We start from the raw sequence: 19,076 nt of genomic DNA, 5'->3' as shown, positions 1-19,076 counted from the left end.
CCCGGCTAGTTTTTGTATTTTTAGTAGAGACGGGGTTTCACCGTGTTAGCCAGGATGGTCTCGATCTCCTGACCTCATGATCCGCCCGTCTCGGCCTCCCAAAGTGCTGGGATTACAGGCTTGAGCCACCGCGCCCGGCTCCACTTGCCTTAGTTTTTAAGTGTCTTGCCTAAGTCTTGTCTCTGACTTATCAACTCTGGCCCCCAAACTGGAGAAAACAGGAGAGTTAACAGCACTATAAGTGATGTAGCCCATTACTTAAATACAATGGGACCAAATCCACTATTTGGTTCAGTTCATAGATATTTCTTGTAACCATCTGGAAAAGAATGATTATGTCTGCTATGGTGTAAGTCACAGGGGTAAGCAAATTTTAGAAGCTGCAGTTGCCTCGTTGCAGAATATCAAGAGATAAGCCCTTCCAGGCATTTCACTAGTTTATCCATAAGCAAGGCGGATATAGAGTGAGTCCCACCCACTTAGCCTTTATTTCCATGAAGGCAAAGGTTAGAATGAAGATTGTCATCTCAGTTAAATGTCACCTCTAAACTACCGAAGAATAAAGCAGAGAGAGGCTGCAAATCTGGCTACGTTCCCTCACCCAATTTGAATCAAATCATATTTAATGCCTACTGGGATGTCAGCCTCAATTCAATGGTTGCTCAAGAAATTAGTTCAGTTGTCAGAATAATCTGAGAGCTCAATTCACAGCCCAGACTGGACCCAAACCTTCAGGTTCATTTATGTAATAAAATGCTTCCTGTGTGCCAGGCCCTGTGCTAAATGGCACATGATCACATTTAACCTCCAAAACAACTCTCAGTGAGCGTACTGACCATTTTCTTCAAATGTGAGATCAAGCCCAGAGATGGCAAGGCTACTAAGCTGTGAGTGATAAGAAAAGGAACCACATCTGTCTAATTCCAAAGCTTCCACCTTTAAGCCCCTTTTAGCTAGGTTTCTGAACAGGATTGAAAACTTCGTTGGACAAGCATAGGCCACTATGCATCAGACTGGCCTTTGGACAAGGGAAGACCACCCTACCTAAAACAGCCCATCCCTGCCACCCAGCATCACTCTTCACTTATTCTACTTCTTTCTAGCAGTCTTCTCTAAAATTACACCCATTCATCTCACAAAGACTGATTTTGCTTCTGCTATATTCCAGACACTGTGGACATGATTTGTTAACCTGTTCCTGTCTCTCCTACCAAATATGAGATCCATAAGGGTAGAACATTGCCAGTCTTGCTTACTGCGTATTTCCAGCACCTAAATAGCCTCTGGTATATGAGTACAATAGACAGCAATGTTTGTCAAAGAATTCCATCCACGACATCCTCAGCATGGATTAGGAAGCTGGTCAAACGATTCACCAAAACAATTTTATTCCCATGCAGAGTTCCTTATGGTGCACTGTCTCAGTACTATTCTACAAATGGCCATTATATAAAGATTTAAATTAAACCTCTATGATATCCTAGTATTTTCTAAATGCTGAAAAAAAAAACCAAAATAGTTTAGCCAAGAGTGATTTTTCTGTGCAAAAAAAAAACCACACACACACACACACACACACACACACCCCACACCAAAAAACTCCCAGTACCAGATAGCCACAATACTAGAGCAGGGAGTAAATGCATATGAGGAAAAAGGATTCAAAATAGATTTTTATTTGCAAAATTAAATTAAAAAAAAGAAAAAAAAAAAAAACAGGAACAGAAAACTAGTCCGAATTAGGTTCCTTCTTCTTTCTTCTTGTCCCTTTTGGGTGAGTCCCAGACTCTGTTCTTTCTTTGCTGCGTTCAGTCTGTTGTGTCATCCACTCTTTTTCAAGCTGTTTCAGCATGTCTGGAGTGAGGAGTCCTTGCTGCACCAATCTGGAAGCAAGGGACAGCTCTCCTGCATCGGGGCTGGGTGGCTCAGTAGCTTTACTCCCTAGAGCTTTGGTGCTGCGTGTCCTTCTAGCTTGGCTCTTTAAGGTTCCTGACAATCGTGACTGGCTCACTGATGGAAAGCCCTCCAAATTCAACAGCTTATGCGTCTCAGACACTTTAATCAATTTAGTGATATTGTGCACACCATCTTGGATAATACCATCTAGTTCCTTCTGGAGATCTCGAATAAGGCTGGCATCTGGAAACATATCCATAAATCGGTAGCTGGGAAAAAGACACACTAGCATTATGGCAACAGCTCTTATCGCAGTCACTAGACTACTCTCAATGGCACACCTACATCTTGACATTAATTAATTCTAAATGTTCTTTTTGCAAACTCTCTTCAGTGCCTTTGCTCAACCTTTATTTCTGCCCCCACACATCCGAGGAACATGTCATCCTGAGGGAGGGTCAGCACTATACCTCGACAGACTCTGATATACTCCTAGAGAGGGACATGCCCCTCCTTTAAGAATCACTGGCCTAGAACAGGACTTCTCAAATGATAATGGACAAGTGAATCACCCAGGGATCTTGTTAAAATGCAGAATCTGATCAAGTCAGGGATGGGCCTGATACTCTTTAGTTCTAACAAGCTCCCAGGTGATACCAGTGCTTTTGGTCCAAGGACCATCCTTTGACCAGCAAGGGTCCAGTGGACCTTCCTTCTCACCCAGCCATCTTAACTAGAATTGCAATAACTCAAGTCATTTTTGGAATGGGTATAAACCATTCCATCAGTTGAACTGCCTTTATGGACAACAGACATAATATAGAGCATCTTGCAAATATGTCCATAATTTGAAATAGAAAAACAAATTCATAAAACCTTTAATTTGTCCTACTAGAAAAATGAGAGCACATAAAGGAAAAATGTTGGTACCTTAGCCACAGGTAAAGATCCAAGACATCGTGGACAGCTTCAAGATCCATGAGGTCTTTAATATTCTTAGGTGGAAGTAAAGGCCATTTGATGTATCGGCGTAACCATGCAAAGGTCAGGGGCTCATTCCTGCTATACTGCCTGGCAAACTGAGAAGGAAAGAGGAAAAGAGTTTCATAGAAGTGTCAGAATTCCCCTAAGTCTACAATTAGAAAGAGAAAAAATCAGGAAGCAAAACAAAAACATTAATTGTGGTTGTATTTCAATAGACAGGTGGTTTCTTTTCTCCTTTTTTAAGAACATTTAATACTTTATAAGGCCAGGTACAGTGGCTCACGTCTATAATCTCAGCACTCTGGGAGGCTGAAGCAGGTAGATCACTTGAGCCCAGGAGTTTGAGACCAGCTGGGGCAACATGGAGAAACCCCATCTCTATAAAAAACACAAAGAATTAGCTGGGCATGGTGGCGTGTGCCTGTGATTCCATCTACTCCTCAGGAAGCTGAGGTGGAGGATTACTGAGCCCAGTGAGGTCAAGGCTGCAGTGAGCCATGATCGTGCCACTGCACTCCAGCAGAGTGAGACCATCTGGAGAAAGAAAAAAAAAAAAAGACGATTTCCTTCTTTTTCTAAAACCAGGGTAATAATATGTACAGCAGAAGTTCAAGGGCTACTCTGGGCACACAACCTATAGAGTATCCCTGCTCCACAAGGAGCAGTTTAAAAAAAAAAAAAAAAAGAAGCTGTAGAAGGACTAACTTTCCAGGGCCTAAGTCTGTTAACTCTTATTTAGGAATATGTGATGTTCTAAGCTATGGACAGACCGTATCTGAAGACTCCTATTTCTATCTCATTATGTAATAGTCCTATAACCTCAAATACGAGCTTAAGTTTAACTTGTTCATGTTCTCCCTTATTATACAGAATCCCTCTGAGGTGGCCTGGTGCAAGGCTGGTCGGAAGTCAATCTTGGCTCTGCCTCCTGCGAGCTGTGTGGCTTTGGCCAAGTCACCACTCTGTGCTTCAGCTTCCTCATTGGTAACATGAGACACCACAGCCCTGTCTTGAACCACAAGACACTGCTGGAGAATGTGCTTTGAAAAAACCATGTTGCATTCCAGACATTAGGCAATATTATACATCACCTGTACTACAGAAGATAGACATACAACCACACAGTAAGACCCCTCAAGAAGAGCTTACATAAAATCTTCAGCTTCAAGATTCAAGCTGATTTCAAATGATTCATTTCCTAATTAGGGGAAATTATCTCTAAATGCTTAACCTAAACAAGGTCAATACTTCAGAGAGGAAGAGTAGTTTTAGATCAACTGTGGTTAAATAATGCCACAATTCTGTTAAATTCAGTCTGGTCCACTCTGCTAAGTTTAATAAATGCCAAGTAGGATAGCCATAAAAGACAGAAATGTGACCACACTACCTGCCAGGCAGGACAGGCCAAGCATGAGTTCTCAAGTTATCTTATAAAGGCAGTACCTCTATTTCTTTTTGGCCACAGATAACTAATGGAAGCCCAATACATAAAAGAGCTAAGTAAGGAGCTATGCAGAGAAGGCAGGGAGAGATGCCCGCCCATCCATCCATCCATCCATCCATCCATCCATCCATCCATCCATCCATCCATCCATCCATCCATCCAGCAGCTGGCCCTAAAGGAGCTCCATGGAGCACAGCTTCCAAATCACAGTCCTAAGGGGCATGGTAAATCATCAATGTGATTGAGCTCTTTCATAGTTCAGTAAGGACAAAGATCAAGAAAAAAGGAAAAGCCTCTAGATTTCATATTCTAATTTTCAAACAGAAAACACATGGAGCGGCCAGGCAAGGAGGCTCACGCCTATAATCCTAGCACTTTGGGAGGCCAAGGTGGGTGGATCACTTGAGGTCAGGAGTTCGAGACCAGCCTGGTCAACATGGTGAAACCCCATCTCTACTAAAAATACAAAAAATGAGCCAGGCATGGTGGTGGGCGCCTGTAATCCCAACTACTTGGGAGGCTGAGACAGGAGAATCACTTGAACCTGGGAGGCGGAGGTTGCAGTGAGCCAAGTTCACGCCACTGCACTCCAGCTGGGGCAACAGAACAAGACTTCATCTCAAAAAGAAAACACACAGCGCATCATGGCGCACATCTGTAGCCCTAGCTACTCAGGAGGCTGAGGTGGAAGGATCGCCTGAGCCCAGGAGTTTGGGGTTACAGTGAGCCATGACTGCGCTACGGCACCGCAGCTTGGGCAACATAGCGAGACCTTAAGAAAACAAGCAACTGTTGACCTGCACGTTCTAGAGACTCCCTACACTTTAGTAAAGAGCTTCTATTCACTAGAATAGCTCTTTAAAGGATGGTGTGAATGGGGCCAAGGCCATGGGACTGAGTTCCACTCAGGTCAGTTTACAGTAGTTTAAGACTGTTCCATAAATTTCAACCTTATGCTAGCTAAGTTTTTCACAAATGCCAGCTCTATGAAACATATTTTCTAGGTAAACACCTGGACATGGAAGGTCTCTAACACATATTGTTAAGAGAAAAAGGAAAGGCAAGTTGTGAGTAATTCATTAAGATAACGTTGATGGGGCTGGGCACAATGGCTCATGCCTGTAATCCTAGCACTTTGGGAGGCTGAGGCGGGTGGACTGCTTGAGCTCAGGAGTTCGTGACCAGCCTGGGGAACATGGCAAAACCCCGCCTCTACAAAATATACAAAAATTGGCCAGGCATGGCACGTGCCTGTAAGCCCAGGTACTCAGGAGGCTGAGGCACAAGAATCGCTTGAATCCAGGAGGCAAAGGTAGCAGTGAGATGAGATGGCACCACTGCACTCCAGCCTGAGCGACAGAGTGAGACTCTGTCTCAAAAAACAAAAGATAATTTTTTACGGGGAAATGTACCCTCACAAATCTAGTGTTTCCATATGAACACGCACATAGGCAAACACAATGAAAAACAGTCTGCAAAGACACACACAAACATACACAAGTAGTTATTTCAGAGGACTAAGATTGGGAGGGAGCCACATTTAAGCTATCTGTAATGTTTTCATTTTGTATAAAGAGAATGTATGTATTATTTATGTAATTTTTTTTTTAAAGGGTGGAGTCTTGCTATGTTGCTGGAGATGTTCTCGAACTCTTAGGCTTAAGCAATCCTTCCTGCCTTGCCCTCCCAAAGTGCTGGGATTACAGGCATAAGCCACAGCCCTGGACTATTTACGTTATTTAAAAAATAAGTTTAGAGGTAGATTTGATTAGCATATAGCTCGTATGCAGAATGCTCACGCCTACAGAGGAAATGGCAATGAACCTCAGTGAGTCAGGACAAGATTCAGAGAAGGGGAGGCCTTTGGGTTTAGTGGGGTGGGGAGAGCATGCAAAGCAGAGGAAATAGGGTGGGCAAAGTCCCAGAGAGGTGAGAGAACAGCAAGTCGGGGCAGGAAGTTCAGTGTCCACTGTCCTTCCTGGCCCCCAGGAATCCTGTGATTCTCAGAAGTCAGAGATTTGCATCCCTACCCAAATGAGTAAAAAGGGGCTAGAACCCTGGCATGGTGATCATACAAGACAGTAACCCCTGGCTCAGTGCTTTACACTTAAGAAAACTCAACACTATTGCTACTATTGCTACTATTAATCCCTATTTAAGTTTTTACAAAGTCTCTCATATTACAGAGTACTCTTCTAATTGTTTTATTTTGAATAACAAAGTACTGTTTGGGGAAACTGTATGAACCTGAAGGAACTCAAAATATCTTAAAGATAAAGGCTTACCTGTAACAGTGAAGAGCACACAAAAGGCTGCTTCTTGTTGATAGGGGCCGTGCAGAAAATATACCTCACTCGCAGACTTAATGGAATATGCTGGATCAACTCTGCAGAAAATTTAAAATCATCCATATTGCAGACAAAATACTGCCCATCAACTTGTGAAAAGTCTACAAAAATATCCTAGGGAAAAAAGACATGAAATTACTGGACTGCCTAAGTCAATTAAAATGAACAATGAATAACACTCAAGCCTATAAAAGGCAATCTCTTTAATCCAGAACAAACTTCCATAAAGGCTTGCTTTAATCACTGCCTCATATCCTTCCCCACCTGAAACACTGAGAGGAAATTCCTCAGGACTAAAGTCCCAAAAGATTTTGAGAAAAAGTTTTCGCTTGTAAAATAAATTTTATAAATAGCAACCTCTCAAAGGCAAACTATCCATTCATGCTCATGAGGTTAACCAGTAATCACTTGACATATCGACATTTTTAGAAGCGATTTGAAAGGGAGTTTCCACTTACAATGAGATTGGAAAGTGTTGTATCAGGGAGATGGTAGGCAAACATTTCAATCTGCTCAGCAGTTGGATGAAGACCAGCTGCCTTTTAGTAAAAGAAAAAACAATCATAAGCTGATTTTTTTTTAAAAAACGACAAATTTTCTTAAGTTATTGCATGATAAAGTCCTATTCAGGCTAAGCTCTCACCAAATAAATACATTCAAGCTAAACTCTCATCAAATGAAGTAAATGCCAAGAGTTTGAGTAAAATAAAATACATCATTTTACCATTTATTATTAGAAAAGCTGATGAGATGATTTAGTAAAAATGAAAGATTATGGCTACTGAGAAATTATCTTTTGCTTACATTTTAGTCATATTTCTAAAACCTATGATGATCTGACATCATATAAAAAATGATTTTATGGGCCGGGCGCGGTGCTTCACGCCTGTAATCCCAGCACTTTGGGAGGCCGAGGTGGGCAGATCACGAGGTCAGGAGATCGAGACCATCCTGGCTAACATGGTGAAACCCCGTCTCTACTAAAAATGCAAAAATTAGCTGGGCGTGGTGGCGGGCGCCTGTAATCCCATCTACTCTGGAGGCTAAGGCACGAGAATCGCTTGAACCCAGCAGGCAGCGCTTGCAGTGAGCCGAGATCGCGCCACTGCACTCTAGCCTGGCGACAGAGCAAGACTCCGTCTCAAAAAGAAAAAAAAAAAAAAAAAAGATTTTATGGCCAGGTGCTGTGGCTCATGCCTGTAATCCCAACACTTTGGGAGGCCAAGGTGGGAGGATCACTTGAGGACAGTAGTTCAAGATCAGCCTGGGCAACATAAGGAGATCCCATCTCTACAAAATTTATTTTAAAAATTAGCCAAGCATGGTGGTGAGCACCTGAAGTCCCAGCTGCTCAAGAGGCTGAGGTGTGAGGATCTCCTGAGCTCAGGAGATTGAGGTTACAGTGGGCTGTGATCATGCGACCACACTGAAGCCTGAGTAACAGAGTGAAACACTATTTCAAAAAACAAAAGGCAAGAAAAATCTGTTTTCCAGGGTAAAACCGTTTTCCATGTCTCAATTCTCCTCACTGAATTAAAATGAATAAGAAAAACCCAGTCACTTTAACCAAGGCCATAAAACTAACAAACATACACACATCTAGAAAGACATGAGAGCATTTTTGAACTGGAAATGAGTTCTCTTCACTGCACATTACAGTGCTTAGACCCGGCCACAGGTAAGTATAAGGAATGGAGTATGAAACAGAGAGAGAGAAAGTGAATGAAAAAGACAAAGAGGAAAAGAGGCAAAAGAGAGATTAGTTATGAGGCAAGAAGAGTTCAAGACATGAGGTGCCCAGGAGGGAAGCAGAGAGGTCACGGGAGCCACCCACGAACCTAACTGTACTGCTAAGAAGTTACAGAAATGATTGTAGCACAGCCTTCCCCTGGAAGCTTCTCCCTGCATGATCTCATGTCTATATTCCCCTTCATCTAGTGTCACGGACAAATGAGATAAGCCATGTAAGTGAATTTTCCAGGCAACTTTAAATTTTAACTATTAATAGAAAGTTTGTTTCAAACAGGTACAATTCTAACTCATTAACTAATATCAACCAAAATTTAACCTTCTCCTCACTGGATGAAGGTGTATTCTTTAGGGCTGTTTTTGCCCCATACTCAAGGGTTTCGTCTATATTCAGGCTTCTGGTCATTTTTCAGTCCACTAATGTAGCTCTGTGTACTCAGTTGAAGCAACTGCTTTCCTCCCTGTTCCTTCCCGCTGCTAGATTCCAGAAGGAACTAAAGGTAAATCAGGCTCGCTAAACTTTGTCAATCTGGACCTTCACTTGCATACCATTCTCTGATCAAAGGATCTCCATGGCTCTCCAAAGCAATAAAGTAGGGCTTTTCAAAATGCCATTTTCATGACACAAAACTTTCTTTCACTTATGTCTGTATCCAGAAATGTGTCTGAGGCGAGAGTCTGGATGGTGGGTGAGGGAAAGAATGACTGTCCTCCACAGAGAAGTAGTAATTAACATGTTACACCTTACCGTTATAGGATCCACAGGCCTCTTCAAAATTTCCTTTAATAAACTGAGATCTTCTTGATTCATTGTTGTAACCTCTCCTTCTTTAAACTGCGAGCTGAATCTGCCAGCTCTGCCAGCAATCTGCAGGGCTTGAGAAGTTGTGATTGGTTCTAGTTCCTTCTCTCCCTTTTCATTGATACTGGGCTTTATAAGGGAGTAAAAAATAATTCTCCTTATGCTCCTGAAACAGAAATAAAAGTGATCCTGCAGACTGTATGAAAAACTCTCCAATACTTGGGTCATTGCATAATGCTCACTTCAATACTAGCTTAGGTCCTCTTGCAACCTTGACTGCCACTTAAAAAATTAAGGAACGTCTGGCACAGTGGCTCACACCCATAATCCCAGCACTTTGGGAGGCTGGAGCAGGAGGATTGTTTTGAGGCGAGGAGTTCAAAACCAGCCTGGGCAACACAGCAAGACCCAAGTCTCTACAAAAAATTAAAAACATCAGCTGGGTACGTTGGTGTGTGCCTGTAGCTCTAGTACTTGGGTGGCTGAGGTAGGAGGACCGCTTGAGCCCAGGAGTTTGAAGCTGCAGTGAGCCATGATCATACCACTGTACTCCAGCATGGGGCACAGAGTGAGACTGTCTCAAAAATAAATAAATACATAAATAAATAATATTTAGGCTTAACATTATCATTTAGAGATAATAACTAGCCCCACATGCATACTAGGCACTCGGACACCTGACTGAAAAACTGAAAATAAAGTGACATAGTACGATAGGTTAGCAGTAGTGGAGGGCAGCACTCAAACATCCTAGTGTGGGCCGAGTGTAGTGGCTCATGCCTGCAATCCTAGCACTTTGGGAGGCTGAGGTGAGAAGATCACTGGAGGCCAGGAGTTAGAGACTAGCTTGGGCAACAGGGTAAGACCTTGTCACCACCCAAAAAAATAAAAAATTAACCAGGCTTTGTGGTGTGTGCCTGTGGTCCCAGCTACTCTGGAGGTTGAGGCAGGAGGATCGCTAGGGCCCAGGAGTTCAAGACTGCACTGAGCTACAATTGGATCACTGCACTCCAGCGTGGGTAACAGAGCAAGACCCTGTCCCTAAAAAAAGTCCTGGTGCTATTTAATATTTTATTTTTATTTCCCTCAATAGGTGTAGGGAAGATAAATCTCAAATCTAGCCTATAATATTTATTCTCCCAAATCAAAGTGTTTGGTCATTAATGTCAATTAGAAAATTGAAAAACAAAAAACTACCACTCAACTCACTGAATATTCATGTTTATTAAAAACAAATTACTTACAAATTAAGTCCCATGCCAATTGCATCTGTAGCAACCAAGATTTTGCATGGGTCATTGGGATCATTAAACTTTTTTGCTTGAGCAAGTTTGGTCCCTAAAACAAGAACAATTTATGTTAAATCAGTGTTCTCAGTCTTTTATTACATCGAGCTAAGTACATCTTGGAAACCCTCTCTCCTGTTCTTCCCATTTTTAATGATAAAACCTTTACTGTTTCAAACTTTATTTCTTTATATCCTCAAGGAGCCACTTATCCTTTACATCCATTCCTTCAAATACTCCGTCATATAGCAACACAATCCCCCACCACACTAGACTTATTCCTGAAGACACAGATTTCAGCACCACAACTTAAAAGGACATGGTCAAGTCCAGATTTCAATGACACTTCTGTAAGAAAATATTAATAAACTCAACATTTAAGATACGGTCTAATAATAGCAGCAACTAACAAGAACTACAATGAAAATACTTCTATTTCCACTAAATGAAACAGAAAACTATTTATTTTATATGATGTTTAACAAATTACCAATACATCAACAGCTTAATTCAACATTGTTTACTATGTTTTTTATACGTATCTCAACATAAATTGCAAAGATAGGAGATAGGAGATTTCATATCTTGTCACGATGAGAGTCAATAATTACCAGGTGGGAGACTGCCATATATAACAGCTGATTCCAATCCCCGAATTTCAATCTGCCGACTCACAGAATAAATATCATTCTTGCTAAAACAGACAATGCAGTCCCCAGGCCGAAGGTTATCTAAAGATTCTAGCGCATGGTCCAGCACGGAAATGGGGGTAAGCCTCTTATAGTCTCGAACCTACAATAAAGACATGAAATGGCAAAGTGACACACCCAACTCAACTTCTTGTGACTAGTGATTAAGTGAAAAGCTTGCAATGCAGTTAAGCTAAAAACTGATAAGTACCAATTTTTTCAAAAGAAAACACAGAAAAACATTTATTTTGTTATTATAAGTGTTACCATCACTTCTCATTGGCATCTCTAAAGTAGTAAGATGAAACACAGTGTTTCATATATTTTCAAAGCTTTTTCTCATATATTTCATTTTCATGGCAATGTGTTAAGTTCAGAAAGGTTATTAACTGCTATTTCCATTTTATAAAACAGTAAAACTAAGCCCAATAAAAAATTAACATCTGAGGCACATTTTGAAAGTCTAACCTGTGACTTGCCGGGCACGGTGGCTCAAGCCTGTAATCCCAGCACTTTGGGAGGCCGAGATGGGCGGATCACGAGGTCAGGAGATCGAGACCATCCTGGCTAACACAGTGAAACCCCGTCTCTACTAAAAAATCCAAAAAACTAGCCGGGCGAGGTGGCGGGCGCCTGTAGTCCCAGCTACTCGGGAGGCTGAGGCAAGAGAATGGCATAAACCCGGGAGGCGGAGCTTGCAGTGAGCTGAGACCCGGCCATTGCACTCCAGCCTGGGAGGCAGAGTGAGACTCCGTCTCAAAAAAAAAAAAAAAAAAAGAATGCAAAGCTCACTTTGGGAGGCCGAGACGGGCAGATCATAAGGTCAGGAGATCGAGATCATCCCGGCCAACACAGTGAAACCCCGTCTCTATTAAAAATACAGAAAAATTAGCCGGGCATAGTGGCAGGTACCTGTAGTGCCAGCTACTCAAGAGGCTGAGGGAGGAGGATGGCGTGAACCCGGGAGGCAGAGCTTACAGTGAGCCGAGATCGTGCCACTGCACTCCAGCCTGGGCAACTGAGTGAAACTCTGTCTCAAAAAAAAAAAAAAAAAAAGAAAGAAAGAATGCAAAGCTAAGAATGGCAAAACACAGAATGGACTCCAAAATTTCTTCTACTACATTCCACTATCTCTCCTTGAACACTGAGCGCAAAACTAAAATAACAGGCGAATTCAAAACTATTTCCTTGGTTTATGTTTATAATCCCAGCACTTTGGGAGGCCAAGGTAGGAGAACTGCTTGAGCACTGGAGTTTGAGACCAGCCTTGATAATATAGTGAGATGCCCTCCACACAAAAAAATAAAAAATTAGACGGGCGTGGTGGCAAACAAACACCTGTAGTCCCAGCTATTTGGAAGGCTGAAGTGGGAGGATCACTTGAGTCCAGGAGGCTGAGGCTGCAGTGAGTTGTGACTGCACCACAGCACTCCATCCAGCCTGGGTAACAGAGTGAGACCTTGTTTCAAATAATAATAATAATAATAATACTTCATTTTGTCATAGAACTCTGGTAAAGAAAAAGAGAAGTAGGATTAAAAGGAAACCAGTTACTTCCAACTCTAAGAATCTGAAAAAGGAATATAAACTGTGTCTGGCAATTAGATGTGTATCAAAGGCCCCAATATCTGACACACAAGACTTTCAAAACGACAAACTTGCTGGGTCTCAAACTTCTAAGAGTACTAATTTATTTAATTTGAAGAGATCTACTCAAGCCCCACAAGGTTTTGTCAAGAAGTGAAGAATTTCCTGTACTCTTGGAAGACTTAGGGTATGATGACCACTCTGTCAGAACTTCAGATCATGAGGTTCAATCAAATATATATGATCTAGTTGATCACAAGAAAATGAAGCTTTCTTTTTTAGTTAAGTTCTGATGTTGGCATTATCTAGGGCCTCTGAAGCCACTGCCTAGGTACTCTGGACTATTTGATATGCCACCTGGAGACCAAAGCATCTAATCGAATACCTCCACTTCCTCCCCCGTTGTGTACATAAGCTCCGTCACCAGGTCAATAGCAGCAGGTTCTCCACACAAATGAACTTCTTCAGCACAGAGTCCTGTCAATGCAAAACTGGGTTTCTTAATTTTAAAGATGTATAATTAAATATGCAACATTTTACATAGCTAAAGTACTTTACGTTGGCTTACATATTGCTTTACAATCTTACCAAGTATTTTAAAAAATATTATCCCTGATGCAAACCTCGAAATAACCACCCACTTCTAGTGGGCGAAGATTATCCAATTTTTATTAATCTCAGGCCTTTTAAATTGCTTTGGCCAAGGTTTCAACTCCAGCAGAGTGAAACCAGCCAAGATTACAAGCTGGCATTTGGATGCTTAGTACTGAACACAGGTCCTATACTTGTGTTTTTCAAATTAGGATCCATGGAATCGCTGAGGTACCTCAGAGGTTGGGGGTTGGAGGGCAGAAGAAACTCCAAGCTCCTTATCCCTGAGCAGATACACTTCCATCTACTTTACATAACAGGCTTCAATGTATACTCTTTGTTTAAAAAAAAGAGTTCAGCTTTTTTTTTTTTTTTCCCATGAGACAGAGTCTTGCTTTGTCGCCTAGGCTGGAGTGCAGTGGTATGATCTCGGTTCACTGTGGTTCACTGCAACATTTACATAACAGGCTTCAATGTATACTCTTTGTTTAAAAAAAAGAGTTCAGCTTTTTTTTTTTTTTCCCATGAGACAGAGTCTTGCTTTGTCGCCTAGGCTGGAGTGCAGTGGTATGATCTCGGTTCACTGTGGTTCACTGCAACATCTCCTTTCCAGGCTCAAGTGATTCTTGTGCTTTAGCCTCTGCAGTAGCCGGGATTACAGGCATGCGCCACCATGGCTGGCTAATTTTTATATTTTTAGTAGAGATGTGGTTTCGCCATGTTGGCCAACCTGGTCTTGAATTCCTTGCCTCAAGCAATCCGCCCACCTCGGCCTCCCAAAGTGCTGGGATTACAGACCTGAGCCACTGCACCCAGCCAAGTTCAGCTGTTTGTTTTTAAATTTGAAAACACCTGCCCTAAAACATGATCAAAAATTCACTCCAACATCAAGTAGTAGAAATGTTCATTTATGTCTATGGACCTCAAGAACTCCACTTACAGGAGCTTATTCTAAAGAAATAATTTTAAAAAAAGAAAATAACCTGGGTGAAGTGGCTCATGCCTATAATCCCAGCACCTGGGGAGGCTGGGGGAAGAGCGCTTGAGCCCAAGAGTTCAAGATCAGCCTGGGAAACATAGGGAGACTCTGTCTTTACAAAAAATTTAGAAATTAACCAGGGGCACATTGGCAAACAGCTGTCGTTGCAGCTACTTGGGAGACTGAGTTGGGAGGACTGCTTGAGCCCAGGAGGTCAAGGTTGCAGTAAGCCACAACTGTGCCACCACACTCCAACCTGGGCATCAGAGCAAGACCCTGTCTCAAAAAATAAAAAGCTTTGGCCACAAAGATTTTTACTGCAGCCTTAATAGTAATAGGGAAAAAAAGGTTCAACTCTATGGAGCAAATTATGGTATTGCCCTTCAACAGGGATATGTGATCATATTAATATGTAATATGAAAAAATCACATGAAAAACAAAACTGAAAAAAAGCAAGATACAAAATTAGATGTTCTCAAAACATCATATGCACATACAAAAAAAAAAAAAAAGACTAGCATAAAACACACCAAAACATAAATTGTAGTTGTGTAAATATGAGATTTTAACATTTTAACTTTAATTACATGGTTATGCTAGTTTTAGCACAGGAAAAAATGGATTTCCCATTATTAAAATAATATTTAGAAAATAAAAACTCAGTTGACTTTTTTGTGTCAAAAGAAAGGTTCTAGGTGACTCTATTTGGCAATGGCAAGCAGATAAAAATGCATCTCAGTGCAGATGTCATGAAGTTCGGGTTTTATAGCATTACCACCACCAACCTAGAAGTGCTCTGGTCCATGCCCATCCTCTGGCTGGATCTCTAATCATTTGAATTTCATCAATTACAGCCACTTCATCTGAAAATTAAAAAGTTAATGTGAGCAATAACATCCACTTAAATAGTATTAAAAACAAATTCCAATATCAAAATTCAAGCATCACCATCACCACCACCACCATCACCACCACTTACTGGGTTCTTTGTTCTAAGTGTTTTGGCAGGTTTTTCTAAGTGTTTTACCTCCTCTTAAGTACCCCCTGCTTAATCCTCACAACAAATCTATGAGGTTAAGTATTATCACTATCTCCATTTGACAGAAAAGTCAGAGGCCCAGAGAAATTCAGTTACTTGCCTTAAGTTATACAGTAAGTAAGTGCAGAGATGAAATTCAAACCCAGGCCATCTAGCTCCAACGTCTATACTCTTTTTTTTTTTCTTTTTAATTTAGATACAGGGTCTCACTGTTGCTCAGGATGGCCTTGAACTCCTGGGTTGAAAGTGATCTTCCTAACAGTGCCTCACTCTGTCACACAGGCTGAGTCCAGTGGCACAATCATAGCTCACTGTAACTTCGAACTCCTAGGTTCAAGCAATCCTCCTGCCTCAGCTTCCAAGTAGCTGGGACTAGAGGCATGCAGCACCATGACCAGCTAATTTTAAAAACATTTTCTTGGGAGGCCAAGGCAGGCGAATCACAAGGTCAGGAGATTGAGACCATCCTGGCCAACATGAAACCTGAAACCCTGTCTCTACTAAAGATACAAAAATTAGCCGGGCGTGGTAGTGTGCGCCTGTAGTCCCAGCTACTCTGGAGGCTGGGGCAGGAGAATCACTTGAACCCGGGAGGTGGAGGCTGCAGTGAGCCACGATTGCACTACTGCATTCCAGCCTGGGCAACAGAGCAAGACTCTGGCTCAAAAAAAAAAATTTTTTTTTCTTTAGAGATGGGGGTCTTGCTATGTTGTTCAGGCTGGCCTTGAGCTCCTGGCCTCAAGTGATCCTCCCATCTCAATCTCTTAAGTAGCCAGAATTCACAGGCACAAGTCACCACACCCAGCTCCAAGTCTATATTCTTACATACTCTACCACACTGCCTCCCAAACTGAGCAGCTCCACTTGTCCTACCTTTTGCAATCTAAGAGACAGCCTGAGGAATTTGCCTGATGAGAGCTATCACATCTAGACAGAAGTAAAAGAAGAAGGCAAGCTGCAGAACAAGGAGGTGACAGCCCTTCATTTACTAATGAAGCATCTCTACAACAGGAAACCAGGCAGTTCTCAGGAGCAGAAAGTAAAGCAGAAGGAATAATTCCTTGGGCCTCAGCTATGCTTATTCTTAGGGGTTTTAAATCTATCACTATGGCAAAGAGTAGTGTCTCATCTTATTTTCTAAAGCTAAAATGCTTCCAAATATATTATTCCAATCTCTGTAATTCATATATTATATTTTTACTTTCTTCTCCAAATACCACAGAATTGAAAAGAGAACATTTAAAAATAAATTAATATACTTACAATGACACTTAGAAATGTAAAGAAAGCTAATTCTATATGGAAAAATCGTCAGATTAAAAATTACTTATTGAGGCTGGACATGATGGCTCATGCCTGTAATCCCAGCACTTTGGGAGGCTGAGTCGAGGTGGATTGCTTGAGCCCGGGAGTTCAAGGCCAGCCTGGGCAACGAAGTGAGACCTCTTCTCTACAAAAAAAAAATTTTTAAATGAGGCGGGAGAATTGTTTGAGCCCAGGAGATCGCGACTGCAATGAGCCGCGATCGTGCCACTGCACTCACACCTGGATGACAGGAGTGAGACCCTGTCTCAAAAAAAAAAAAAAAAAAGTACTTAGTGATCTGGATATGTACAAACAAGACTAGAAGAGAGGACATAGAGAAGAAATTCTGACTTATAAACTTCTGTGCTATTGTACAATATATTACTTTATAATGTATTGATTTTTTAAAAACTATTCATCTCACAAAGTTGATTATTAAAATGAAAAAAAGCAAGCAACCAAATAGTAAAGCACCTTCCTATTTGTTTACTATATACACCCACCATGCACACATAACTATATGCATATACAACATGAACACAAATATTGACAAAGTCTGGAAAATATATACCAGAGGGTTATTTAACACTTGTTGATTCCAGACAGATGGGATTGGGAAATTATGTATGTTTGTTTTCTTCTCTTTGCTTGCTTACATTTTTATATTTTCAATAACGAAGACATGATTGCTTACATAACAAGGAAAAAGTTAATTTTCACTTAAATGTTAAGGCCAGGCGCAATGGGTTATACCTGTAATCCCACTGCTCTGGGAGGCCTAGGTGGGAGGAACACACGAGGCCAGGAGTTACTGACCAGTCTGGGCAACACAGCAAGAACCCATCTCCACAAAAAATTTATTAATAAAAAATTAGCTGGGTGTGGTGGCTCACACCTGTAGTTGTAGCTACTCAGGAGGCTAAGGCAAAAGGATTGCTTCAGCCCAGGAGGTCGAGGCTGCAGTAAGCCATGACTGCGCCATTGCACTTCAGCCTGGGTGACACAGTGAGACCCTGACTCAAAAACAAAACAAAACAACTTTAAATAGAAGCTCATTGTGGCAGTGCACATAACAGGAAAAAATTTTAAACAACCTAAATATCCTTTAACAAATGGGTAACAAATAATTTCAGTCCTAAGATGGAATTCTATAAGACAGTTTAAATGAAGTAACTACAAATATGTAGCTATAGATACTTCAACAAGACTAGATAGATCTAAACACATTTGTGGAGTAAACAAGCAAGTGGTAGAACAATAATAACATAATAATCACATAAATGTTTTAAAAACACAACAATCTAGAATACTGATAAGTAATACATATCAGTGACATAATATATATTCTGAAAAGAGACAGGAAAACTATACACACCAAATATCTGTTAACAGTTAGAACAAAAGAGGAGAGAGGAATTAAACTGGAGAGTGGTATAAAGGAAATTTCAATTACACTTATTAACATTTTAGCTCTTTTCAGAGCTCTTAATGCCTTAACATTTTCATTATTTCTTTTCAGAGAAAAAGGGCAAGAACTTCAGGTGCAAGCATTTGTCAGTGGTGGCAGGATCGCACGTTTGTCATACTTATTATTCTCTTCTTTTTCTAGATTTTTAAATTTTTTCTTCACACAAAAAAATCGTATTCCACATGTTCAAGTACATTTTAAAATTAAAACCACCACGGCCAGGCGCAGCGGCTCACGCCTGTAATCCCAGTACTTTGGGAGGCCAAGGTGGGCAGATCACCTGAGGTCGGGAGTTCGAGACCAGCCTGACCAACACGCAGAAACCCCGTCTCTAGCAAAAATACGAAAATTAGCCGGGCGTGATGGTAGGTGCCTATATCCCAACTACTTGGGAGGCTGAGGCAGGAGAATTGTTTGAACTGGGGAGGCAGAGGTTGCAGTGAGCTGAGATAGTACCGTTGCACTCCAGCCCGGGTGACAGAGCAAGACTCTGTCTCAAAAAAAAAAAAAAATTAAAAATACCAAACCAATTTCTTAAACGGCATATACATACAAGGAGTTGTAACACTGCACATCTCAACTGTACAAGAAACATGTGAAGCCTGTTTCCCATCTGGCTGAACTGTCACACGCTCTTCACCTGTCACCAAGTCACATGGCACACCCTAGAAAGACAGAAAAAAACCTAGAATTATTGAAAATAATGGCAAAAATACGTTTTGGATACTTAACAGTGTGTTCTCTCTACTACCACCAAATTAATTTGTTTCACAGTTAAAACAAAATGTTCCCATGGCCGGACAGGGTGGCTCATGACTGTAATCCCAGCACTTTGGGAGGCTGAGGTAGGCGGATCACAAGGTCAAGAGATCGAGACCATCCTGGCCAACATGATGAAATCCCATCTC

The 19,076-nt window shown here is 41.4% G+C and overlaps 1 protein-coding gene across 2 annotated transcripts in view; it reads right to left on the bottom strand.

The window, feature by feature from the left end:
• Positions 1–1,655: 1,655 nt before the first annotated feature.
• SUPV3L1 (suppressor of var1, 3-like 1 (S. cerevisiae)) overlaps positions 1,656–19,076 on the bottom strand; it is a 29,827-nt gene continuing 12,406 nt past the window's right edge. For both annotated transcript variants that reach the window (XM_011927126.1, XM_011927120.1), the window contains 10 exons: positions 18,722–18,833; positions 15,142–15,219; positions 13,171–13,262; positions 11,121–11,301; positions 10,468–10,561; positions 9,170–9,389; positions 7,131–7,211; positions 6,610–6,786; positions 2,827–2,975; positions 1,656–2,165 (listed from right to left, as the gene is read on the bottom strand). In XM_011927126.1, the coding sequence (XP_011782516.1) occupies positions 1,730–2,165; positions 2,827–2,975; positions 6,610–6,786; positions 7,131–7,211; positions 9,170–9,389; positions 10,468–10,561; positions 11,121–11,301; positions 13,171–13,262; positions 15,142–15,219; positions 18,722–18,833 (1,620 nt within the window). In that variant the 3' untranslated portion in view covers positions 1,656–1,729. The remainder of the gene's footprint in view (positions 2,166–2,826; positions 2,976–6,609; positions 6,787–7,130; positions 7,212–9,169; positions 9,390–10,467; positions 10,562–11,120; positions 11,302–13,170; positions 13,263–15,141; positions 15,220–18,721; positions 18,834–19,076) is intronic.

Source organism: Colobus angolensis, unplaced genomic scaffold (genome assembly GCF_000951035.1).
Source record: "Colobus angolensis palliatus isolate OR3802 unplaced genomic scaffold, Cang.pa_1.0 Scaffold12, whole genome shotgun sequence".
NCBI classification, from domain to species: domain Eukaryota; kingdom Metazoa; phylum Chordata; class Mammalia; order Primates; family Cercopithecidae; genus Colobus; species Colobus angolensis.
This window is presented reverse-complemented; position numbering and strand designations above follow the sequence as displayed.